This window comes from Gopherus flavomarginatus, chromosome 1, assembly GCF_025201925.1.
Source record: "Gopherus flavomarginatus isolate rGopFla2 chromosome 1, rGopFla2.mat.asm, whole genome shotgun sequence".
NCBI lineage: Eukaryota > Metazoa > Chordata > Testudines > Testudinidae > Gopherus > Gopherus flavomarginatus.
Genome location: NC_066617.1, coordinates 127,931,546 through 127,959,121, shown reverse-complemented (window position 1 = coordinate 127,959,121; position 27,576 = coordinate 127,931,546). Strand labels below are relative to the sequence as shown.

The 27,576-nt window shown below is 42.2% G+C and overlaps 1 protein-coding gene across 1 annotated transcript in view; it reads right to left on the bottom strand.

Moving 5' to 3' along the window:
• The window catches only part of IRAG2 (inositol 1,4,5-triphosphate receptor associated 2), a 61,997-nt gene extending 34,631 nt beyond the window's left edge, over window positions 1–27,366 (bottom strand). Inside the window, 15 exon segments of the mRNA XM_050967939.1 lie at window positions 2,285–2,407; window positions 3,150–3,263; window positions 5,425–5,527; window positions 5,627–5,691; window positions 5,803–5,862; window positions 11,289–11,345; window positions 14,832–14,909; window positions 17,315–17,365; window positions 18,738–18,855; window positions 22,974–23,132; window positions 24,515–24,593; window positions 24,681–24,751; window positions 25,122–25,302; window positions 26,167–26,277; window positions 26,775–27,366. Of these exon segments, the coding sequence (XP_050823896.1) occupies window positions 2,285–2,407; window positions 3,150–3,263; window positions 5,425–5,527; window positions 5,627–5,691; window positions 5,803–5,862; window positions 11,289–11,345; window positions 14,832–14,909; window positions 17,315–17,365; window positions 18,738–18,855; window positions 22,974–23,132; window positions 24,515–24,593; window positions 24,681–24,751; window positions 25,122–25,302; window positions 26,167–26,277; window positions 26,775–27,366 (1,962 nt within the window).
• Between the last annotated feature and the right edge of the window lie 210 nt (window positions 27,367–27,576).

The window sequence follows — 27,576 nt, the reverse complement described above, 5'->3', positions numbered from 1 at the left end:
AGAGAGTTTTTACTTAAGATTAAAAGGGTTACAACTATACGGCATTGATAACTCCCCAGAGGATGTGAACAGGCACACTCTGGGTGCATTAGCTTTGGAGAGGACTCCTTTCACACGAATGCAAGAGGGACTAGGAGCACAGAAGTGTTGTTCAAGGTCTGGTGTGAGGATGTCCACTGCAGAACTGGCATGCTTCAGTGAGCAGGCAGTACTGATACAGAAGAGAGACACACTCAACTATTAAGCCTGGTCTAGACTAGAAAAATTACCTACTGCTGCAGGTTTTAGCCTCAGCATGTCATGCTCTACTTTTGCTGTTAAAATGCCATGCCTAGCCCTGCTGTAACTCCATGGATTTTAGAGATCAGTTTGGCCAGCATCAGTTCACTTCTTTGACACTAGAGTGACCAGATAGCAAGTGTGAAAAATCGGGACAGGGGATGGGGGGGGAGGATAATTGACACCTATATAAGACAAAACCCCAAATATCAGGACTGTCCCTATAAAACTGGGACATCTGGTCACCCTCTCTGCACCTATTGTGAGCAGTAATTTTTCCACTGTAAGCGAGGCCTGGTTCACACTAGGATATTAGGTTGGTATAACTACATTGCTCAGGGGTGTGAAAAATCCACAGCCCAGAACAATGCAGTTAAACCAACCTAATCATCAGCATAAACTGTGGTGGTTCGATGGCAGAATTTTCCTGTCAACCTAGCTACCACCTTTTGGGGAGATGGCGTACTGACACCGACAGTAGAACCTTCCCGTAGGCATAGGTAGAGTCCTCACAGAAGTGCCATAGCAGTGCAGCTGCAGTGTTTTAAGTGTTGACAAGTGCTAAGTTTCCAACTGCTACAACATAGATGTGTCTTCAGGAGGAGCAGTGCTTAGAATGAAGAAGTGAATTAACAGACAGGAATTCAAGCCCCACTGGGATGAAGATTTGAGACATTGTTTGGGGGAATAGGTGAGAGAAAGGAAGTGAAAGTCAGGCCTGTACTCAGGAAATTCAGGCATGACAAGGAAAGTTTCATCCTCAGGCTGCCGTTACCACAAAAACAAAGCAGAAGACTATATGTAGACATTTGTCTTCCCAGGTGATGACCCCGATTCAGAGGCAACTCTATTCCTGGGTGAGCTATTGAGATGAGGTCTGATCTAAAGTTTTCCATCCAACCTTTTCATACAAAGTTGGGTTTTCAACAACATGTACACCCCTCCACCGCCCAAAAAGTGTCTGATTTCTAGAAAAAGTTTTTTGTTATTATTATTATAGGGGAAATCTGAAAATCCCCAAAAAGTTTATTTGGAAATACTGAAGTAGTATGCAAATACCCCATTTCCCTCTGTAGGTTGGGTTCCCAGACCAACTACCTCTCATGATACAGCACCATCAGGTACTTTCCATATTTACCACAGCAACATAGCAAAAGAGGAGAATAGTGCATCATGGGATACATCATGGAGCCAAGGAGCCCTAGCCCATAGACAATGGTTGCATGGGATATGTAATCTGTAGTTTGCGTGAGGCACAGTGGTGACATTTCCAAAACAAAAATTTGGTTTTAAGTCTAAAGGTTTTTGGCTAATGAGTAATTTTTCCACCACAGAAGAACTCTTTTGCCATTTTCCAACTAGCTGTAATTGAGATGTTTAAATTACACCTGAATTGTCAATATGGTATGTGGAATAGAAGGAGTTCAGGTTTATACAGCAACTATGGAGGAAACCAGTGTGTTTCCTCATGAAATCACTCAATCTACCCTTCCATTCAGGCAAGTAAATGCATAACCACAAGCAAATGAGACAAATAGGACAAAATGAAGAGAAGTAGAGTATAAAATGAATGGGTTCCATTTGTTTAAAAAAATCTGCCCATCCTTTAATTAGAAAGCCCTTCATTGCCATATTTGGGGTCGGGAAGGAATTTTCCTCCAGGGCAGATTGGCAGAGGCCCTGGGGGGTTTTCGCCTTCCTCTGCAGTATGGGGTATGGGTCACTTGAAGGATTCTCTGCACCTTGAATTCTTTAAACCATGATTTGAGGACTTCAATAGCTCAGACATAGGTTAGGGGTTTGATACAGGACTGGGTGGGTGAGATTCTGTGGCCTGCTTTGTGCAGGAGGTCAGACTAAGTCAGATGAGACCATTATGATTGTCTAAAGTCTATGATTCTAGGATTGTTATCAGTTCTGTCCTCAAGCATCATCATCTGAAGGCTACAACAAACACACACCACCACTTCAGAAATAATGTGGCTTGAAGAGCAGGGTTACTTACCGCAAGCTTTTTTTCACAAGTCTCGCTCACATTCACCTCAGGATCTGCTACCCATTGCAAAGTGGTCACAACAAGTTCCTCTGCTTCAGAGGCTTCCTCTTGCTGAAAAGATATATATTAATTCTTCAAATACTTAATGCTACACAACATCACCTAAGCAGGATATCAGACTACTAACAGTACTAGAGAAATTTCTCCAATAAGTGATGCGTCATAAAAGTAACTGGCAGGAAGCACTGCCTCCAGATAATTGGATTCAAATAAAGTCGTTCAAAACTGCCTCACTTCGGGTCTCAATTACGAACCACTTTATGCACCTTGGCATGGACTATATCTCCAATTTACTCTCTTCCCTTCACACAGGTTCTGCAGAACAATTACACCCCTCTCCCATACAGGAGAGTAGGCCGGGACGGAGCCTCAACTGTGCACAGCACTCAGTTATGCACTGGCCACCACAACTGAGCCAGTGCAGTAGGGATAGGAGTAATCACCAGGGAAAAGGCAGGAACTGATTACCGTAGTAAAGGTGGAAGCAGGGGACAATCACAATTTGGTCCAGTTCAGTCCCTCAGTTGCTCCTGGGACAGCACAAGTATGCACTTCCCTTTACTCCGGTCTTATGGTAACTCTAAGTTTCAGGTCTCAAGGCAGAAAGTGAGCATGACATGGGGAATCTGGTTGATGCCTTTGTTTTAAATTAGAGAAGCCTTCCTCTACAGGAAAACAGTAGGATGCTCCTAAGAGACCAGTTCTTTATCCATTGTTTAATGTGGAAACATTGACTCTGGGATGATTTCAAAAAAGACCAAAACTCTGAAAGATCCCAACATTCCTATAAATAGTTACTTATGCAATATCATACCAGTTTTTGGATGGTAGCCTTAAAGTTTTCTCCTATTTGTTCAGGCCCTTGCAGTAACAATAGCACCTCTCGGTCCAACGTTTCGTCCAAAGCCGCCCATTCAATTCCAGTGATCTATATATTTTTTAAAAAGCCAAACAGGTGTCCCTTGAGATCTTTTGTATTATAAAGACAAGAACCAGTGACATACAGAACTGTTGGGAGTACTGCTGTGTTGTGTTTACCAGACAGTCAGAGTTACTGGGAATTTTAAGCCTATCAAGGCTGCAAAAATGAAGCATGTCATGGAGATTTAAGAACTAGAAATGTTGTTGGAATGGTCTGAGCGAGGTAGATCTACAGACGCACACACACACACGCACACACGCACGCTATTAGGAGTCCTGGAGTGACAAAGAACAGAAAGGAGTCTAGACCTGTTTCGCACTTCTTTTAATAGGACTTCACCTCATGCTATTATCCTTGGACACAAGATGAAAATCGGAGACATAATATGGAGGCTCACTACAATGAAGGCTACCGTTCAAAACTTCTGCACATGGAAATATTTTGCTTTCCCCTGTTAGATTACTGCCTGTCCAATTATTCCTCATGCTTTCAAGTCCACAGAAGGCACAGTGCATTTTAACATTACTTCATAGTCCCCTGCAGTCTCTCTCTGCAAATGCCTCCCTCACCCGATTGGTGCACTCAGAAAATGGTAAAGTGACCAACAGACTCATCTCACTGACTAAGCTAGAGGCTGTCAGTGCTGTTAGGAAGGCTTTTAAAAATGTAGCTGGACAAAGATTTCATTGCGCAAGCTAGTGGAAACATAGGTTTTATATGCCATGGCAATGATTCCCTTTAACAAGGCTGTGTACCAATAACAGAAGTATGAGATGTTCCGGTCTGTAACAAGACAATGCTGTAGGACAGCAAGGGTGTAAGTGAAAGGAGGACAGTACTCTAAAGTCAGCCCTTCTAACACACACGGAGCATCAAGTCATACAGGAATGGGACTAGGATTGCACTCCACAGCGCAGAAGCTATTTTTCAATAGTTCTTTCAGAGCAGAGCACTGGAAAGGTAAGAGTGTTGGTAGACAGGTATCAGTCTCTTGCCACTAGGTTGGTCTGACTCCAACCGAGGCTGGCAAGAACCAAAAGTGGCTCCCTTCAGATAGCTGGCAGTTGAGAACACCAATGCGCTAGACTGAACAAGTGTCACATAGAGCTGGGAGAAGAGCTGATTTTTCAGTTCTCTGGCAACTGAAAAAAAGAAAAAACTGGCAAATGAAATTAGAAAACTTCAGAAAAACTTGTTGAATTAAAAAAAATCCATTTGAGATCAAAGGAAATGTCTTTTATCCAGAAATATTTTGTTTGGTGCATTTTTATAGGATTAGATTTAAAAAACAGCTGGAGGAGGACGAGGAGCTGCCACCCTCCTTACAAAAACTTTTACCCTAGTGGTCAGGGTGCTCATCTGGGATGTGGGTTCTTTTGCTGCATGTAGAGGGGTTTGAAGTTGGGTCTCCCATACTGCAGGAGAGCACCCTAGACACTGGGCTATGGGATATTCTTGAAAAGGTCTCCCTCACTCTCCCCTGTTGAAGATTTTCCACTTTTAATAATCAAATAGTCATTGGAACAGGGACTTTGGTCTTCCCAGTTCTAGGAGAGTGTCTCAGTTACCAGGCTATGGAGTCACTTACTTTCCCTGGCCCAATGACTATTCACTGTCATTCACAAAGACAATTCATAGTCATTCAAGCTCACAAGGAATAGCCACTGGGCCCCCTTCCCTTCCTCCTCTTTTATGAATGGAATTGAAGTCTTGAGAAGAAATTCCTGGCAAAGCTATTTATTGAATGTGTGTCAAGCTTGCAAAACAGTTTTGGGTTGACAAAACTGTATTTTTTGGTAAACAAACTATTTGTGCAAGTGTCCACATTACAAAAACCACCACAACTGACACCCATTGATAAATCTTGGTGCCTCTGCTAAGTTTAAGTGACCTTAGATGCTGGACAGACTAACCAATGTCTCTACTTCCTTCCCATTCATTCTCTGCCCATGGGTATGGTCCTGCTGCATGTGATAAGCTTGTGCTGCCAGTACAGTAGTTGTCTGGTGATTTAGGGCCTTCAGACTCCAGGCCTATCTGTTCAGAACCAAGAGTCCCTCTGTGCATAACCCAAGGTAGTTTTGAGCCATGAGGGTCCTTCCTATATAGGAAGTTATTAGTGGTGCAAGGCATGTACATAATTTGAAGTGTTCAAACAGTTTCATACCTCTATAGATTGTTGAGCAAGTGCCAATTCACTGTGCAATGAATTTGTCCCTTCAAGGATGCTGCTGTTAAATTTGTATATCAGTGGGAAGTCTATGCCATTTCTAGAAGGAGAAAAGAACAGCAAAAATTTTACATAAAAATCCACCAAGTTTTTTCCCTGAGAAGGGAATTCCAGTAATTTTCCTAATTCAGATACTCACGAAATCAGCTCTTGCTGCATTTGTTGCATATCATTTACCAGTTTAGTTTTTTCCACCCGTAATGTCTACAATCACATCCAAAGAGAGTTCATAAATTCACTTGTTATACAGAATAAGAACGTATAAAAATCCGTATTTTTCTCAAATGCTCCCACAAGGAAAAGCTACTACTCTACCTCTATTACAGAGGAGTATTCCACAATGGTAGACTTCAGTTCTTGGATGTCCAAGTCTCTCTGCAAAGGTTGGGTGGAAAGAGAGTTAGTGGCACAGAACCTAGTGGCTAGCATGCTGAAATGAAGTAACTGGCATTACTTCAGTTACACACTATACATGAGACTCCCTTGCTTGACAAGTTATCAAGTTATGCTGTTAGAATTTGAATTGCAAATCATGATCTTCCAGAGCTTTACAAAGAGGTCAGAGCACTGCTAGGATAGAGATAAGGGTAAAGAAAGAAAGGTTTAAACACATCATAGTTTTATACTTTCTGTATTTGGAAAACCAACCAAACGTACATAGTTGTGAGGCATATTTGTGAGGCAATCCTAAATAGAAAGCAAAGTTTGGAGGCCTTCCCCACTCCCTTTAGACCCCACCCTTTCTTCCCATTACTGAGATTCTTCACAGCTTGTGTATTCATTTTTTTACTGAATTTTAGAGATGCAAGTAGTAGGAAGTTAAATACAAAACACAAGTGATTAGAACTTTTAGGCGGATTAGTTCTAAAACTTCTGTGCTTATAGCGGTGGTGTATTTTTAGTCTAGAATTTTAACAAAACATGTCAAAAAGTAATGAACACCCTCCCCCACACATTTCGCCTATTTCAAATACTTTAAGAGCACTGTACAGGAACTTAGAGATTTGGCCAAAGTGAAGCTAATTACCAACTGTAATGGGTTTCAGAGTGGTAGCCCTGTTAGTCTGTACTAACAAAAAGAAAGAGTATTTTTGTAGTTTAAAAAAAAGAAAAGCCTATTTCCCCATGCTAATTTCTCCCCTACTGTTACTCTCACTTTCTTGTCAACTGTTTGAAATGTGTCATCTTGATTATCACGAGGAAAAAAAAAAAAAAAAGTTCTCCCCTGCTGGTAATAGCCACCTTAATTGATTAGTCTCATTAGAATTGGTATGGCAACACCCATTTTTCATGTTCTGTGTATACACACACACACACACACATACACACACACACACACACCCCTTCCTACTGTATTTGCCACTTAATGCATCTGATGAAGTGGGTTCTAGCTCACGAAAGCTTATGCTCAAATAAATTTGTTAGTCTCTAAGGCCTGGTCTACACTACGCATTTAAACCGATTTTAGCAGCGTTAAACCAATTTAACGCTGTACCCGTCCACACTACGAGGCCTTTTATATCGATATAAAGGGCCCTTTAAACTGGTTTCTGTACTCCTCCCCGACGAGAGGAGTAGCGCTAAAATCAGTATTACCATATCGGATTAGGGTTAGTGTGGCCTCAAATCGACTGTATTGGCCTCTGGGCGGTATCCCACAGTGCACCACTGTGACCATTCTGGACAGCAATCTGAACTCTGATGCAGTGGCCAGGTAATCGGGAAAAGCCCCGCGAACTTTTGAATTTCATTTCCTGTTTGCCCAGTGTGGAGCTCTGATCAGCATGGGTGGCGATGCAGTCCCAAATCCAAAAAGAGCTCCAGCATGGACCGTACGGGAGATACTGGATCTGATCGCTGTATGGGGAGACAAATCTGTTCTATCAGAGCTCCATTACAGAAGACGAAATGCCAAAGCGTTTGAAAAAAATCTCCAGGCTACACAGTGCTGCATGATGAGCATAACGGAAAGCCAAAGAATCAAATGGACGCTCATGGAGGGAGGGAGGGGGTACTGAGGACTCCAGCTATCCCACAGTCATCTCCGAAAAATATTTACATTCTTGGCTGAGCTCCCAATGCCTGTAGGTTCAAACACATTGTCCGGCGTGGTTCAGGGTATAGCTAGACAATTTACTCCCTCCGCCCCCACGTGAAAGAAAAGGGAAAGAAATCGTTTGACTTCTTTGAATGTCACCCTATGTCTACTGAATGCTGCTGGTAGACGCAATGCTGCTGCAGTGAAGAGCAGTATCTGCTCCTCTCCCGTCCCTGGTGGCAGATGGTGCAGTAGGACTGCTAGCCGTCCTTGTCATGAGCCCGTGAGTGCTCCTGGCTGGTCTCAGGTGACGCTGGCTGGGGGCTCCTGGGTAAAAATAGGAATGATTCCCTGTCATTCCCAGTAGATGGTACAGAACAGCTGTAACCGTCCTCATCATAGCAACTGGGGGCTGAGCTCCATCAGCCCCCTCCCTTTCCTGTATAAAGAAAAGCTTCTGTACTGCCTGGACTATCATAGCAGTGGGATGCTGGGCTCCTCTTCCCCACACTGCTTAATGTCTTGCCTGGACTGTCATAGCACCGGGAGGCTGCCTCCCCTTCATTTTATCTCACTAACAAGTTACTGTTTCTTATTCCTGCATTCTTTATAACCTCTTGACACAAATGGTGGGGGACACTGCCACAGTAGCCCAGGAAGGTTGGGGGAGGAGGGAAGCAACAGGTGGGGTTGTTGCAGGGGCACCCCCCGTGAATGGCATGTAGCTCATCATTTCTGTGGGATCTGACACAGAGCAGCTGTGCTCTCTGATACACTGCTTCTCTAGTACACTTGCCACATATTCTAGGCACGACTGACTATTTTAGAAACCATAAAGGAGGGTACCCATGATAGCAGCAGACAGTACAGAACGACAGATAACCGTCATCTTACTGCCAATTTACAATGGCAGCAGACAGTACAGAATGACTGATAACAGTCTCTGCTATCATGCAAAAACAAACGAATGCTGCTGTGTAGCGCCGCAGTAACGCCTCTGTTAGTGGCATCCAGTACACATACGGTGACAGTAAAAAAAAAAGCTGAACGGACTCCATGGTTGCCGTGCTATGGTGTCTGCCAGGGCAATCCGGAGAAAAAGGGCGCGAAATAATTGTCTGACATTGTTTTCCCGGAGGAAGGAATGAGTGATGACATTTACCCAGAACCACCCGCGACAATGGTTTTTGCCCCATCAGGCACTGGGATCTCAACCCAGAATTCCAAGGGGCAGGGGAGACCGCGGGAACTATGGGATAGCTACGGAATAGCTACCCAAAGTGCAATGCTCTGGAAATCGAAGCTAGCCTTGGACCATGGACGCACACCGTCAAAATTAACGTGCTTAGTGTGGCTGCGTGCACTCGACTTTATACAATCTGTTTTACAAAACCAGTTTATGTAAAATTGGAATAATCCCATAGTGTAGACGTACCCAAGGTGCCACAAGTACTCGTTCTTTCAGCTGTAATTGAATGCTAAACTGTATTATTTGATTAAGCCACTAGGTGGCACTGTGTGCAAGATACCTCATTTTAAACGAACCTCAACCATACCTACCAAAACATTAAAGCATCTTTGGATGAACACATCTGGTGTGTTTAATAGGCAAGCTACGTAGCCAGCCTATATCTGGTATATAAGTTCTTGACAGCAGTCACCACTACATTAAACTACCCCCCTGAAACTTTGATGGCTTGGATAAACAAACCCCAAATTTATACCATGGCTGTTTCTGTCTTAAGGCTCTATATGGAACAAACAGGTTGCATAAGGTTTATGAACAAAAGTTTTTTTTTCCCCCACTTTGTTCAGATCTCTACAGGTGTAGGCGCAGAAAAAAGGGCTGCACAAATGCAAAATAAAATAAAAATCATATCAACTAAGGGAAGCACTGACGGAAGTGTTTCACATTTCAGGTTTAAAATGTAGAATTAGTTAAAGTGGCAACTTACTGACAGTTTATATGGCTACGCATGTTTCTAAGATGTATTACAGTTACACTGACAGTTCACACACTCAGAAGCTCAGCTACAGAGCATTCCTTAAAGCTGAAGCAACATGAAATATTTTTGGTACACTGTCCCTTTTTACTATTATTTTAAAACCACAAGAATAGTTGTTCAAAAAAGTGAGGTTACATGCACTGAGAACCTACGCACCAATGAGCAAAGAAAAGGAAGTTACTGAAAAAAAAAGTCTATTCTAAGCCTGTAAGATCACCAAAATAAAACAGAAGATGGAGAACAGCTGAACTTTCATCCTCGCATGTTTCCTGTGGCTACAGCCTGGGAGAATAGTAATACTTAGATGTTGCTGTAGTACATTTAACTGAGAATTGCTCTTACTCCAATACCTTTTATTTTATGTTAGTGGCACCATAGGGGTGGTTTACTTTGTGAATAGTAGCTCATCCTGCAAATGTCAATGTGTCCAAGCAAATCATAATTTTCTCTAATATATTCCTTATCCAAAATTTAGAGTCAATTTATGCAAGTTCCTCTGTGGATCAATCACTGCAGGAGTACTCAGTCCAGCAGACTGCATTCAAAATCCAGTTTCTATTTGGTCAGTTGACTGGGTGAACATAACCCATAAGAAGGACAGATTAAAGAAGGCACAGAGGCTTTGAATCACTTGAGCTGTAAATCAACAATGAGGATATTTTAGAATTTTAAGTCTCTGCCATTCTAGGGAACATAAGCTTTGCCTGAGGCACCTTTCCTACAAATTGTCTACTGCAATATTTATTGAGTAAGTTACTTTTAAGTTGGAATCTCATCACATTTAGAATGCATGTGCAGTCTTTGTTGCAGAAACGTTGGTGGTCAGAATGTTTTCTGAACCAGTGATGAAATACATATTGACCAAGATTTTTGACATGCACATTGGCTTGATTTGAGAATCCAAAAGGAGGTCCAGGCTTCTAAATTACATTTGCATCCCCTATAACTCAAGCTGAGTTTTAAAAAGAGAAACCTAAGAGAAAATGTGCTCGTAGGTAGAGATGCAATTTACCACATTTTACCCAGTGAGGAATAGCCCATGGAAGATCATTTAAATTGAAAAAAGTGATCTCAGCATTTTAGGATTTTTTAAAGTCTTTAGATTAGAAGCTAAAGTGTTGGGCATGCATGTTCTTCCCATCTGCTTCAAAGAATATAGTCTGTTAAGTTAGGGCATTGGAATCTGGCCCTAAAGACATAGGGGCTTTTTTATATTCAGCAAAAACAGTGGACTCCAGAAGAGGTAGAAAAACTTATCTTGAGTAAAATCTATTCCAGGAATCAGCAACCTTAGGCATGCAGCTCGCCAGGGTAAGCCCCCTGGGTGGCCGGGCCTGTTTGTTTACCTGCTGCGTCCGCAGGTTCGGCCGATAGCAGATCCCACTGGCTGCAGTTCCAATGGGGCGGCGGGAAGCTGCGTGGGCAGAGGGATGTGCTGGCCGCCACTTCCCACTGCCCCCATTGGCCTGGAGCGGCGAACCATGGCTGGTGGGAGCTGCAATCAGCCAAACCTGTGGATGTGGCAGGTAAACAAACTTGCCCAGCCCGCCAGGATGCTTACCCTGGCCGGCTGTGTGCCAAAGGTTGCTGATCCCTGATCTATTCATAGGCCCAGTGAAGTCATGGAATAAGGTACTATCGCACAGAAGGGTATTAAACTATTACAGTAAAATGGTTTCATTAGCTTTCCTCATAAGTTAAAGTGCCCCATGTTCAGAAATTTCAATCAATACAGTCGTGACACAAAAGCTACTAACCTTCAATAGACTTGCATCTTTATTCACCACAGTGTTCTCATAAATGTGCACTCGCATCTGAAGGGACAAAGAGATTAGAGAAAGGCCTTTTATTGGCACGCAGATTCAAGTGGCTTGTATTACAGTTTTAGCCCCACCAACTAGTGGCAAGGGGGAAATGGCATCATAAGCTTATATTGTGACCCAAAAATCTCTTAATGCCAACTAGCAGGGGGTGGGGGGGTGTAGAGGAGTTACAAGAGTCTGCTGAGTCCAGTGTGTACATATTAGTTGACCACAGAATGTAATGTAAGGCCTCAAATGAAATCCAGTGTCACAGGATCATTAATATGGTTGTGAAAAATATGTGTGAATGCTATGCCAGAAATTCTGTCTATATATTGAAAAAAAAATCTGTGTCAAGGTATCAGTCGCTAGCAAAGGTGAAAAAAATAAATACAGGTTTTCCCTCCAATCAGGAGGTAAGGAACATGCATCTCTGTTGGGATGTAAACACAATGGATGCCCATTTCCATCCAAAGTCAGATGTTAACCGAGATATGAAGTCAACAGGAGAGAAGCTTGCAGAAGGTGAGGGGTGGGGAGGAGGAAGTTGTCCTGTTCATGAGTAAAGACAGTGAACTTTGTATTTCTAGAAGGCAAAGATGACTCCCTGTTATCCTGCACCTATGAAAGTGGGGTCTCCTTCAGCCTTGGTTGAAAGTGCTGCAGAGAATTTTGGGTGAGAAACTTTAGACAGGAGGTTAACCTGTTAGCTAATCTGTCTCTAGAGAGGTACTAAGATTTTGATTTACATAGAACTATTGGTTTCCAAGATTTTGACTCAAGAGCTCCTAGATCCCTGGTCTTTGATGATAAACTTATTCTTGTTGCCACCATATATCTGAGTGCTTTGGTGTAAAGCAGGGTTCTGGTCCTAAGCTGAGTTATACAGGCTGGCACCTGCTGTTTCTTTGGAAACAGGACACCTGGTATTTCTGAGAGTGTTCAGCAAATAAAGAACTGGACACTACATAGAATGCTTGGAGAGGGCTCAGGGCTTAGTGTTGGCCATTCACTAATCGGTACCGAGGGAGGGAGGCCGGCCAGCAGGTAGCTCTTGCTTTGCCAGAGGCTGGTGGATTGAGGGAACTGATTCAGAGCAGGCACAAACAAGGCTGCCTCAAGCTAAGGGGCGCTTGTGGTGAGATGCCTCACAACCCTGGGAAGCGTCACATTTATGAATTATCAATGGAAGTTTTACTCCTCGTTTACAAGTTGCGTGGGATGACACTGCCTGGACTCCTCTCATTGTGCCCTGAGGGATATTTTAGATCACAGTTATGAACAAAACACAGAACAACAGAAATGCGGGGCTGGAAGGGAGCTTGAGAGGTCATCAGCTCAGCGCCCTGTGCTAAGGTAGGATCAAGGAAACCTAGATGACTCCCGACAGGTGTTCGTCCAACTTGTTCTTATGAACCTCCACCATTGGAGGTTTCACAACCTCCCTTGGAAGCCTATTCCAGAGTTAAGCTATCCGTAGAGCTAGAAAGTCCCTTCCTCCCTCAATATCCAACCTAGATCTCCCTTGCTACAGATTAAGCCCATTACTTCTTGTCCTACCTTCTGTGGACATGGAGAACAATTGATCACTGTGTCCTCTTTATAAAAACAGCTCTAAACTATTTCAACACTGTTACCAAGTTCCCCCTCAGTCTTTCACAAGACTAAACATGCTCAGCTTTTTTTTTTAAAACCTCTCCTCCTAAGTCAGGTTTTCTAAACCTTTCATCATTTGTGTTGCTCTGGAGTCCTCCAGGAAAGATGTGGACAAATTGGAGGGAGTCCCAAGCGTGGTTCCCAGAACTGGACACAGTACTCCAGTCGAAGCCTCAGCAGTGCTGAGTAGAATGGGACAGTTATCTGCTGTGCCTTACATACAACACTCCTGTTAAAACATCCCAGAATGACATTAGCCTTTTACAACTGCACCACACTGTTGACTCATTCAATCTGAGATTCAATATGACCTCCCAGATCCTTTTCAGTAGACCTCCCATCTAGCAAGTTATACCCCCATTGTATAGATGCACGTTTGATCTTTTCTTCCTAAGCGAAGTACTTTGCCCAGGTCTTGATCTGAAATCAACATGATGAAATTCAATCAAGTTCTCCCAGTTGTCAAGGTAGTTTTAAATTATAATCCTGTCCTCCAGAGCACTGGCAAGCCCCTTCAGTTTGGTGTCATAACAAATTTGTATAATACTAGTCTCCACTCCATTATCTAAGTCATTAATGAAAATATTGAGTAGAAGCAGACCCATGATTGACCCTTGTGGGATCCCACTAGGTACTCCCCTTCAGTTTGACAATGAGACATGGATAACTACTCTGAGTACAGTCTTTCATCCATTTTTTCCACCTACAGTTCTTTAATCTCTAGACCACATTTCCCTAGTTTGGTTACAAGAATGTCATACAGGACTGTCAAAAGCCTTTCTAAAAATCAAGTTTTTATGTGTACAGCTTACCCCCATCCAAAGCTCAGTAGCCCTGTCAAAGACGACTTGTTCTTGACAGATTCAGGCTGGCTATTACTTAAAACCATATCAGCAGCAGGGTCAGTGGCTCTCAACCTTTCTAGACCACCGTACTCCTTTCAGGAGTCTGATTTGTCTTGTGCACCCCCAAGTTTCACCTTATTTAAAAACTACTCGCTTACAAAAAAATCAGGCAAACAGACATGCTACAGCACACCGTTATTGAAAAATTGCTTGCTTTCTCATTTTTACCATATAGTTATCAAATATTTATATTCCAGTTCATTTATTATGCTTACATTTCCATGTATAGTATATAGAGCAGTATAAACAAGTTATTGTCTGTATGAAATTTTAGTTTGTACTGACTTCACTAGTGTTTTTTATGTAGCCTGTTGTAAAACTATGTAGATATCTAGATGAATTGATGTACCCCCTGGAAGACCTCAGCATGTCCCCTGGGGGTATGCATACTCCTGGCTGAGAACCACTGCTCTAGGTGTTGATCTTGTCGCCAACCTGGAGCATTAAAAAAATCTTTAAGTCATAATCTATGTAACTATTTGTCATGAACCAAGAGCCTGCAATATTCATATGTAACTTTAGTTGAGACAAGTGCTCAGGATAAAAAGGTTCATTCTTTTTCCACAATATTTGTCGTGGTATTTGCTTAACCTTTAAGAGAGCTTTGAAACTCCCACAGACTCCCTTAGCCCATCTACACTGTACTTTACTTATTTTTTTTATTTCATTTCTAGCACTGTGACCTTAACTGGTCTAGTACAGACAAGAATTCTTCTCAATGAGGTTGCAGTGAGGTGGAGAAGAAGGAATAAAATGGTTCATCAGGAACACTGCTAGAACCCAGATAGCACCATCCATAACCCAGGCTGTTACCAGCACATCACATCCTGTGTTGGCAGACAGTGTCAGAGAGCTGTGGAACTCAGAGTAAATAGAGGACTAGTTTGGTGAACAGTCTCTTATCAGTGATGAAGAAGTTTAAGTTTAAAGTGCTTACTTGGAGCTCAGCTGCATCTTTGGATAGCTCCACAATCTTCTTCTGAAGGCCATCTGTATCCAACGCATTCCTAATGTTCTGATCAAAATGCAAACTATTAGACATAGCGAAGAAGAGTTACCAAATACACAGCTACCTTGATATAACGCCACCCGATACAACACGAATTTGGATAGAACGCAGTAAAGCAGTGCTCTGGGGGGCAGAGCTGCATGCTCCGGTGGATCAAAGCAAGTTCGATATAACACGGTTTCACCTATAACATGGTAAGATTTTTTGGCTCCCAAGGACAGTGTTATATCGAGGTAGAGGTGTATTATTTTGGATGACCTGTCGAGAGAGACTGATAGTAAGATTTCCTCCTCTCAAATTGCTCCTTACTGACTGGCCTCTCCAAAATACTCCAATAGGACGGGGGGAGGGGGGGGAAGAGAGAGATGGTCAATATCCTCACACCAAGCAAACCCTGCCTCTCTCTCCCCCCCGCCACCCCCACAACACCTCTGGCCTTATAATGTGGACACCTACAGTGTCCACTGCATAGAAACCAAACCGGCTAGCTCTGGCTGCTTGCTGCCCAGCAACACTGATCTTTCCAACATGAGGCGCTGATGTACTTTTATTGGCACTGTCTCTGTGCCAATACAATCCTGAGTTTTGTCTTCTTCAGGACATATACTATAAACTCACCCCATTCAAGGCACTTGGGTCAGGTTCCCCACCGTATCACCCTCATCGCTCCCCAGAAGCTTTAGGCAGCTCTTGAAAAACTTTGAAAGACAGTACACTTTGGAGCAAGTTCTTGACAGCAACCTATCTAAGCACACCCAAGCTAGCTTTAATTTACCAACCTATGAATAGCAGTGAAATCATGGCAGCATATGCCCACCTGGCACTCTGGGTACATACTCAGGTGTCTAACCCACACTGACGTTTGTGCTGTATGGTTACACTAAAGCTACTGTGGGTCGGTCTACACTTGCTGCCATCACACATACCCCTGCATGCCTCCCTCCCCTGCAGTGTTAGCCAACACACATTATGCATATAATATAGTTTTGGGAAGTTATATTAATGTATTATGCTCTTCCCACAATTCCTGTCAGTCATGTCAAGTATCCCACAACACTTTACAAAGTTAATTTTGCATTAGGCAATAGGAATCCTGTAAAAGCCAAAATACGCAAATGTCCTAGCACAGCTTGGGATGTACCTCTACACTCAATGGGTTTGGGATGTGGTATCTAGACTAGAGATAAGGAAAGGTAAAAAGCAACAAAATAAGGAACAGGTCAGTTGGATCTTCAATGACAGAGTGCTTTTTAAACTTGAAACAGCCGTAATATAAATGAAAATGGTTTTGGTTTGCATATTTGAAGCACACCTTCTGCATAATGTGAACATGCTGCAAGAGAAGATTAGCTTCACAGGAGGATGATAAGTATGTCTTTGTACCATCTGTTTTTGTTTTTAAGACAATAAATTTGGCTGAGTTTCCGTATTTGGTCTCTTGAACATTTCTCATAGTAAGCCACAAATATAGTCAATCAATTGGCCATACTATTAATTAACAGCATGGACTTACTCTTAGAAGTTTGCAATTGATTGGATAAGTGACATGTTTTGGAAGTTCTATTGATGGGCCTGGTGAAGAAGCACAGGACAATTCTCTGGATCCGTGAGATATGTCTTCTGTTTGTTGCACTGTGTCTTATGGGTCATTCGTCCCTATGGCGTGCGTTGTCTGTCTGTCTCCCTCTCCCTCTCTCCATATTTTTATTTATATATATATATATATATATATAGACACACACACCACGAATAAGCCATATTTCCTGAAAAGTATGTTATAAAATATTCTACTTTACTTATAATGAAATATTTAAACTACCTTTGTCTTGATCTTCATGTTTCCCTCCAGTCAGATACAACAGCAACCTTATTTTAAAATGAGTGTCCCAAACACACTCTACTATCCCCCCAAAACACCATTAAGCCATGATCATTATGCAGACTTTTGGGCGGTCTCTCAACATAAATAGGTCACAGCCAGTGACAGACATATTGATGGACAGAAGTCAGTTACTGCCTTTTAGTTGGGGTAAACACTTCCACCTAAAGTTCTTAATCCAGATGTTAGTTGAGTGGTGAAATAGAAGTGCATGTTATGGGCAAGAGTTTAGATAGCCTAAACACTGATATAGTGTCTATCTGGAGTTGACATCTTTGGATCCTAAGTAGTAGGGAACCACCACCTCTGCTCTCCCCCAACAAACCAACCCTTATTCTCCCTCATCTGCCAGATGAATCTGAAATGTAATGCCTCTTGGAAACTCATGACTCACTATGAAGCTTCTGTTGTAGAAGATAACCAGTGATGCTATGTAATAGCTCAGGCTTGAAAGAATAGAAAAAATCTATTCCTAAAATGCTCAGTTTAACTAGAGGAATACACGTACCGGTAAAGTTTATATATACTGTACCTCTTCCTGAAGAGAAGAAATCTTGATGATGAGAGACTGATTCTCTTTTTCCTGGTTAAGGAGAATACAGGAAGAGTCAGCTTGCCATGTTTTAAAGGTAGCATTGTTTAGAATAGTCATAGGATACTATCAAATTACTTAGGTGACCTTAGTTTCAAAGCTACTCTGCCTTGATCTGGTGAACCACTAAGTTAAGGAATCACAAAAAAAGTCAGATGGCTAGAATAACGGTGGATTAGGTTTGCATTGTTGGAATAATGCAACATAATAATGAACATTGTGACTAATATAGTCTACTAAAGGATGTGGCATGTGTGACATTTGTGGTAGTTTCCTGTAATAAGGTAAAAAGTGTAGAGGCATCTTCATATTGTTTTTTCCCCAATATCCCCCGCCCACTCTAGTAGAGTCCCTTTTTTGGTTGCACAATGAAACTTTAGTAGTTCTAGTCTATATCTACAGGCATCATACAGCGTGGGGAGAACTTAACTGACCAGTGCTCCTCACTCAGCATTATGGGGGAATTCATACCTCTGGAGGTCAAGAAAAAGACCTGAGCACCGCTAAAGAAGGACTTACATCTCATTCTAGCTATCTGCAGAAATCTCTCTCTCTCTCTCGGGGAACCAGAGAATGCCAATCTAAACTGCAGACTCCACAAGAGCTGCACAGAGCACTAGAATTACTAGAGGAACGTCAACCAATTTAAAGACAGGTGTGGCTACAGATTACAACACCACCAAACATTCTGCAAATTTAGCTGTATGCAAGACCAGAGGATTTTTTTAAGTGCGGATAGGGATAGTTGTAAGTATTTCCTAATGATTTACTTCACTATAAGACTTGAAATTATAAAACCTTCCATCTGAGGATCTCAAAGTGCTTTATGAACACTAATGAATTACACTTCATTTTAGAGAAGTATTACTCAGATTATACAGGTGGGATAGTGAAGTTTCTTCTCACACCAGTTTTATACTGGTATAATTCTACTGACTTCAGTGTAAATTAAAGGAGAATCGGGCCCCAAGCGTTTTGCCCAAGTTCCATACAAAAAAAAAAAAAACAAAACAAAAGTGTCAGCAGAGCCAGGAATATGAACACAGGCATTCCTAATACCCACTGCTGTGTTTTAAAAGGTTAGTCTTCCTCAACAATATCCCTTCCAGACAGCATTAGAGAGTGTTACATGGAGCAACAAAGATGCAAACAAAAGTTTATTTCAGTCATTGTGCCCCAAATTGAGAGGTTGCAAAAAGGCAGTTAACATATATCAGAGGCAAAGACAACACAAGAGTTTTATTTCCAGAGCTACATGAACTACCAGCCATATTAAGGGAACATAATTTCCTGATTTTATAATGGTAGGCAGCTCATTCCCTCAGTACAGCTTCTTACTTTTATACATTATCAGAAGACCTACTAGCTGTTTATGCTGGGTCACAATATTGCATCTCTTCTCTTCTGAGATGTTCAGGCTAATTTTCATTTCTTCCAGTTCCTCCTTTAATGATTTTGCTCTCATAACCGTCTGCTGGGCACTGCAGAAAGAAGAATCCAGCAAAGCCACAGGCATTAGATTTTTAAAGCTTATTATGTACATAGTATTTTTGGACACAGTAAGAGCCCCCAGAGACTCATCCTCATTGGCATGCTTTAAGGCAGACAGCAAGAATCTGCCAGTTGAGTTAGGTTTAAGCTTGCACTTTGGGCTAAGGAATGACCTTTTACGGAATTTTTCATTGCTGTCTATTTCAGCATCCCCCTGCCATGCCACCAGGGCCTCTGCTGCTTCTGTTACCTTCATTCAGCCAAGGAATAGTCAATGAACTGCCACTGAGCACTTACAGTCTTGCTCTTGGATCATATCTAACTTACAACTTATAATCAGATGCACAACTAGATACAAGCAGAGTCTGTTTTAAGTGTTTGTTAGTTTCCATGGTCACTAAATGATTTGTCCCTGCCAGAGGCCTACAGTGAGAGTCATTTTCCTGTAATATTATTTAGCTCTGTTGATGGGATGACCTAGCTGGGCACGTGTATGTGGTGTGACCACAACCCCTTCCTGTTATCTGTATGCAGACAGGACCTCCCCAAGCACACTGCTGATATATGGCAGTTACCACTCCTTGCAACAAAGCCCGATGCCAGCTCTGTCCACATATCTATTCAGTGACACTATCATAGGACTTAATCACATCAGCCACGCCATCAGAGGCTCATTCACCTGCACATCTACCAATGTGATATGTGCCATCATGTGCCAGCAATGCCCTTCTGCTGCATACATTGGCCAAACCAGACAGTCTCTACGTAAAAGAATAAATGGACACAAATCTGACATCAGGAATCAACCAGTAGGAGAATACTTCAACCTCTCTGGTCACTCAGTAACAGATTTAAAGGTGGCAATTTTGCAACAGAAAAGCTTCAAAAACAGACTTCAATGAGAAACTGCTAAACTAGAACTAATTTGCAAACTAGATACCATTAATTTAGGCTTGAATAGAGACTGGGAGTGGCTGGGTCATTACACAAATTGAATCTATTTCCCCATGTTAAGTGTCCTCACACCTTCTTGTCAACTGTCCGGAAAGGGCCATCATGATTATCACTACAGAAGTTATTTTTATTCCTGCTGACAATAGCTCATCTCAATTAATTAGCCTCTTGGAGTTGGTAGGGCAACTTCCACCTTTTCATGTTCTCTGTATGTGTGTGTATATATATATATATAAAATTTTCATTCTTACTATATGTTCCATTCAATGCATCTGATGAAGTGAGCTGTAGCCCACAAAAGCTTATGCCCGAATAAATGTATTAGTCTCTAAGGTGCCACAAGTACTCCTGTTCTCTTTGCAGATACAGGCTAACACGGCTGCTACTCTGAAACCTACCACTTTGAAGGTCTTTCAGGCTCTGTCCTCCTTGTGGAAGTACCAGAGAGGACCCAGACCTACAAAAATCCTAGAATTAGGCAAAGTCCCAGTCTCCAGAACTAATGAGAGCCACAAAACCTGCTCTTGGTTGACAACTAACCCTGAAAAATATTCCGAGCTGCCCAAATTTCTACATCTTGGCACACACACTGCTGCCTCGCTGTAGGTGCCTGGACACCTAAGCCCCAGCCCAGTACACTCTGCAAACTGAAAAGAGATAGGCAGAGGGGTATCTTGTGTGTCTGTGGGGTCCAATACATTTGGCATGCATGGAACTTGCTTCATGGTACCCAGAATGGCTGAGATGGGTGGTACCTTTAGCCCAACAGTTAGGATTCCCACATCTTGGGTGGGAAACCTCAGTTCAGATTCTCCCCATGGATAATCAGAAGGGATTTGTAGAGAGGTTCCTCACCTCTCAGGCCGTTGGACTATGACATATGATGTAGGTCATATTGAAGTTGTTCTACTCAGGGGTGAAAGTAACTTAAAGGACTTGCCTGTACTCCAGAGTCCTGCGGAGGGGGAGGGGCCTCAGCCAGAAGAGGCGTGACCTCTATTGGAAGAGGTGGGGGCTTTGAATCCCAGGGCTTTTAAATCAGGATTTAAAAGGCTCAGGGATTCAGCTGAAGCTAGGGGCTGGGCCCTTTAAATCACCCCCAGAGCTACCAGCTGCAGAGGTGGCTGGGAGCCCTGGGATTTAGGCAGGAGTGAAAGTAATTTACATTTCTTACCCATATGGTCCAATCGCAAGCAACCCACCTCTCCTACGTACTTCATGGATCCTTCCCATTGCATGACATAGAGAAAATAAAGCTACTATTACTACTACCAGTACCGTCTGTAATAAAACTGTACTATTAGAATAAGTCTGAAAAAGTGAAAACTGTCACATATTTCTCCTCGTCTTCCCTCCTCCTCCAGCCAGGCTGCCGACACTAGGCTCCGTGCTTTCTCCCTGCCTGGCACTGAGCAGCAGATGAAGTGGTTTCTCTCTAGCTTGCAGCAGGGAGACTGGCTGAGGGAGGGAGAAGCCTGCCTCCTGCATAAGAATAGTTTAAACTCAGCTGTTCCCTGCATGGTTCAGAAACATTTCAAAGAGGATCTGCAAGTAGTTTGGACATCACAACCATGATCCTCTGCTGGGGAGGGAATGGGATAGATTTGAACTTGGAAATGGTTCCTGATTTTGATTGTGTTTGTGTATAGGAGATGCCCTCATCCCGGGGGCAGAAAAGAACTGCCCCTGCCATGGTCACACACCCCCTCCTGCCCTCCTAACAACAACTGGAAGTGAAATTAACAAGGATGCCAGAAACGGCTTCTAACCCTGGGGGTTGAACTGCACAGAACAGAGCTGAGTTTAAACTGTTCTTATGCAGGCATCTCACCCAGTGTCCCTACTGCAAACTAGAGCCTAGAGGAGAACACCCTGCTGGGGGGAGAGGAATGCAGAGCCTTGTCTTCAGCCTGGCTGGAGGAGGGGGAGGGAGGAGATGAGAAACCAACGTGACAGTGAGTTTTCCCCTTCCACCTGCTTTTATTAGCTCTGAATTTAAGCTGTGCAGCCAAATGCTTGTATTTGTTGTGTATATTAGTATTGGAGAGAGATCCCCTCATCCCCGGGGGCAGACAAGGACTGCCCCTGCCATGGTCAAACACACCCTCCCCACTGCCCCCAGCTACTGTGAGTGAAATTAACAAGGATGCCGGAAACCACTCCTAACCTTGAGGGCTGAACCAGTCAGGGAACAGCAAGTTTAAACTATTTTTATGCAGGGGGCAGGCTTCTCCCCCCCTCAACCAGTCTCCTTTTCTTACCGGTCCTCCGTACTGGCTTACTTTCACCTCTGGTTCTACTTTAAAAAGAATTTAAAATATTAATTGGCCCAGAAAGAGTGAGAAGCACTCTAGACTCCAGTGGTTAGGCACTCAAGAGGTGAGATGAGCTCTGTTCAAATCTCTTCTTCAGGCAGGTGGGGGAACTGACCCAGGATCTTCCACATCTCAACTAAGTATATGAACCACTGAGCTAAAGTGAGGGCCTCTTTTCTCTCCTCGCCCTTCTCTTCCCCTCATGCCCATCAGGTCCATTTTGCCTGAATCCAGGAGAGGGGTTCTGGATTGCAAACAGAGATCCGTTCCTAACCCCATGAGAAGGGCAGGGCTTAGAACACACCACCTTCTGCCAGCTTTTCCCATTAGCTAGCTATCTGCCTCACATGCTGGCTTTTGTGAATTTCATTCTTTAGGTGCCTACCTCTTCGTTGTATAGAGACCCAAGGCACCTAATTCAGGTTCTGTAGTTCTCACTGTTCCAGTGGTTTCCCAGGCATCGAAGAGTCAGGCATTGTGATGCTTATCACAACACTCATCTCTCTTTGCTGATCTGGGCCAAACTACCTGGATTTCCCCCAAAGGCACTGAGACAGTGAGGCAGCATGGTAGGGTGGGCATAAACTTCTAGGACTAACATTTAATCATGGAGCCTTTAACTACAAAGAGTCAAGCCAAATACTGAACTAAGAAAAACAGGAATAGATCTCCATTTCTTCCTCCTCCTCAGTGGCTTATTAGATAGATTAATGGGAACCACTTTTTCCAATTTTATAGAATAAACATGAGGTCCAGCATAGGGAGTTTTTGCAAAATTGGTCACCACTTCCAGACAGCAGGAGTTAAAAATTACTGAACTTGTGCTGAAAGCGTTCCACCTTTTTACTTGATTATTTAGATCCTCATTGTCCTCCATTAGCCTATTATTGGTATCCTCTAATGCTTCAATTGTCATCTTTAGTTTGCAGTTCTCCTCTTGAAGTTTCTGATTCTTGAACTGAAGGTCTGCTACACAAGTAATCAGGTCAGATGTCTCCCTGTATTCAATAAAAAACAAATCATAATTCCATGTTTTTCCTCAGTATGTGTATTCCAACAAGGTAAAATGTGAACAGAAGAATTGTGTTCAGGCAAGTTTTAAGTTGGTAGACAATTGCTCTATTCTGATGCTACCACAACATCCACAAATCAAGGCTTTGAACCTACAAAAACACTTATGAATAACTTCACAGATGTAATAATCCCATTAATGGGGCCATATTCAATGTGCAAGTGTTCACAGGATAAAAAGGTGTGAGTGTTTGATAGTCACTTTCTCATAAGAAGTCACTGGCAACTACTATATAATTTTAAAAATCCCCCACTCCACTGCCACCATTGAAAGCCTGTGATTAGCACAAGCTTTATTTCTAAAGATTGATAGAAGTGAAAATTTCAAAGCTAGATGTATACCTAAACTGGAACCTCAGGAGTACACAATTTTGAATGTTTTTTGTATGGTGAATTGAACACAAAATTATGATTTTTAAGAGCACCATAAATATCAAGATGCTATTCATCAGTGAAACCCAAACATTAGTTGGAAAAAAAACTCAATAGTACTAAGGGCTGGTCACCCTTTGAGATCAGACCCAAACACACTACTTTTTAATATGAATTAATATCAGACTTTGAAAGCACTTGAGAATTAACAGTGGAAATTTTGTTCATCAGTGAACACTAGCAAACCAAAGCTGAATTAGCAAAGTTTCAGTGTAGCAAACGGTAAAAGAGGAATCAGCAAACGTTACAAGCAGGCACATGAACAGCAGTTGAAAAGTTAAGCCAAGTTCTGTATAGAACTTTAAACACTGATTTTATTCTTAACAAGGACTGTGTAACTAGGTTTTTGCAAAGTTCAAAGAGGCTCTAACAACAAGACGTTCTCAAAGTGGGGGGCACAATGTATCCAGGAAGAGAGGCACATGAGAAGTTTTAGTGGGGACCCCCCTCCAAACTTACTGTGCACATTCAGAGCTGGGTGGCCAGAGAGTAGTGGCTATTGGCTGGGTGCTCAGCTTTGACAGCAGCAGCTGAGAAGTAACGGTAGCATGATATGGTATTGCCACCCTTGCTTTTGCATGGCTGGTGGCAGCAGCTCTGCCTTCAGAGCTGGGCACCCAGCCAGCAGCCGCCACTCTCCACTCTCCTTTCAGAGCTGGGCAGCCAGAGAGTGGTGGCTGCTGGTGGGGCAGGCATAAATTACTACAGACAAAGAAGGGGGCACAATCAAATACGTTTGAGAACAACTGCTAGCAACAGTGCAGAGGAATGCACTTTGATCCCATCATCCATTTTTTTTTTCCAGAAAGAGTTTAGGCCTATTAGAGAAGAACAACTGTATTAGGCTTAAGAAAAGTATTGCATGACTAAAACTTACAGGTCTCCTTTGGACACATCTCCACCTAAGGCCTCTAAACTTCCTGATGTAATGTTTATCCTAGCAGGAGTCTTTTTTGCTGAAAGAGATTTTTCCAGTTTTAGTTTAAGGGGAAAAAGAAAAAAAAAAGTCAAGTATTCCTGAGTAAGAATGAAATATTCCACACCTGATAGAATGCTCTCATGCAATTTAAACACAGAATCTTCTGTATTTGTTGTCTCCTTAGTGGTATCTTCCCTGAAACAAGTAAACCATGAGGTTACTCAAAATAGATTCACTCTAGCCTACCTACAGCCTGTAGTTAACACTCATTCTATTAAAATACATTCAAGTTCCTTGCTATATACATCCCTGATAATATAGTCCCACTCCTTAAGATATAGTGTGACCTTTACTTTCTTACTGACTTAGTGTGTTTTTTAAAAAACACACTATGTAGGAAGATGTGTGGTGAAAAGCCATCTTGCGGTCACTATCAGTTGCGTGATTCCCAGATGCTAATATATGCTCAGCATATTAACACTGCAAACCAGACAAGTTATTCTTACTGTCTTGTCTTTATAGAAGACATTTTGTGAGATTAGAAGACAAAGAGATACACTGTTACCATTTTCTTTTACAGTCGTCAATCCACTCTTTCATGATAGCATGGTATGTTTCCAGGTCCATCGAGATGTCCCTTTTATCCGGATCAAGCATGTTGCATAGCTCTTCAAGACCACTGTCTTCTGACCCCCGGCTAGTTGTATGTCTCAGATAATCAACTATCTTGGAAACAGCTACCTTTCCTTAAAAATATGGTTAGTCTTTGTACCAGTTTTAAAAGGCAAGACAACTTTATATAGGCAATACACTGTAATAAGGTGATTTGAATACATTCATAGCATGCCCAAGTGACTTGTGGTGCTCTAGACCAGCTACTGGCTGGACAAATTCTAGTATGACACGGAGAGGCAGAAGCCAGGAGAAAATTTAGGATTAAGAGTTTCAGAGCTTAAAAAAAGGGAAGATTTCTGAGGTGAAACCCTGTCCCCACAGCAATATTTCTCTAGACAACAATGAGGTGGGATTTTAACCCACTAACACCAACACTGCATCCTTTAAAAAGGAAAGCACTTAGATGAAAGTTAGTCTTTTATTCTCTTAGGCAATTATATCAAGAGCTAGTGGGAAAGTGGCAAGTTTACCCCCCCCCCCGAAATTTTGATGTATTTATTTTAATCAAAATGACGATTTTCCCCGCAAACATTGTACTTAGAGCTACTTATACTTTTTTGTACGACAAGAAGGCAAGCTGAGATTTCTAAGAAAAGAATCCTATTACTTCACTGACATGGTTATAATTTGCATTTCTAGGACACCTTTCAGAGGATCTCAAAGCGTTTTACAAACATTTTTTGGCCCCAAGTAGGCACTTGTCCTTGTTTTACAGATAGGAAACAGAGAGACAGACACCCACACTAGGTGACTAATTGTGCCATCCCTGTTTTTTTGTGAGAATGCCAGTAGAGTACCAGATCCCCAAACGATTTAGCCAGGAGACCATCCTCTCTCTATATGTACCACACAGATTGTATTTTCTAGTAAGACTTAAAGCTTGAAATTAATTGAGCAAAAAAAAAGAGTAAATGGGGGGAGGGAAATTAAGACACCTCTGCGTTCTGTGTCACATGCACAGAAGATAGTGGTCAACAAGTCTTCTTCACAGATCAAGCTCACATCATAGGTGTTGTCAGCATTATTCGCCCATGATAGTCTCCATCCTATGAGGGATAAATACATTATAGTCCATCTAATTCTCATAGTTACCATGACCTACTTCAACTACATTTTTGTTTTTAATAGCATAAATGTACATGACATTCCCAGCAATGTTGTAACCTAAACAACAAGCCTTTGATCATGCAGCTAACACAAGGGCCAAGGCAAACTCCTGCACTTGTGCAGAGATCCATTGAAGTCAACAGGGTCTTCCCACACATTATAATTTGCAGGCTTGGGAACTAAATATGGCTGTGCTATAGACTTTATATACATGGACAGAATGTATGGAAGTAGAAGATTTTAGACTAGGTCTTTATGAAGGGAAAAAAGGGATGGTAGGCTTCCTTATACCAAATGCCCCCTCAGTGTGGTGTTTCAGGTCTTTTTAAAGAATTAAGTTCAACCATTTGAAACAGCCATCATTAGGCAACCTAACGTTACGGTTGATGAAAAGAAAGCTGGATACTTTTAAGTGTTGTTTATTGGAATTGTTTACCTCTTTCACTCAAAGACAGTCTCTTCACCACTGGAGATTGGAATGCAAAACATTCTGCCTTTTGGACTGTTGTTAAGAAAGGCAAGTTTGGACTTGATGTAAGGTAGTTATCCTTACAAGTCAAGTCTTTACATTTGACATTGGAAGCTGCAGATAGTTGACCCATACAGATGTTAGCCTCTTCACTTTTGAGAAGGGGTGGAGAACTCTCAATTTGGCACATTGGTAGCCAGGGCTTTCTGGTCTTCTCTTTATTTTTACCAACTGAATAAGTTGCATTGCCAGTGGGGAAGTCAGACTTGCATTGTCTGTGTCCTGTGGCCTGCTTATATGGAGAGAAAATATTATCACTACTGGGGCTTAGGAAATATGGCCCAGTAGCCTCATGACTTTTAAAGGTCCTTTTCTTCAATATCTCCTCTAAGTTTTTCTTGATATTAGTCTGTGGGCTGTCAAAGTTCCTAGACTGAAACTTTGGGATCTGTAAAGCAGGGTTAGAGACTTGGTCCATCATCTGGATAGTCTTGATCTTTCGGCAAATGCTGTCCACTGGGTTATGATGACGTTTGTTAGTTACATTTTCAGAAGACATCATTGATTTCTGTTTGAAAAGTATCTGAACGAAAGAGTGAACACAAAACTCAGAAATATTAAATTTAAACATTCTTTGCAGCAGTCTGTATCTAATAGGCAGTTTATACAAAACAGGAGATAGTGGTGTCTGAGAACTCTTGGATAACATTTGAGTATTTTCTTGCAAGTCTTAATTCATCTAACTTGAAAATAATTAAAGAACTCAAGC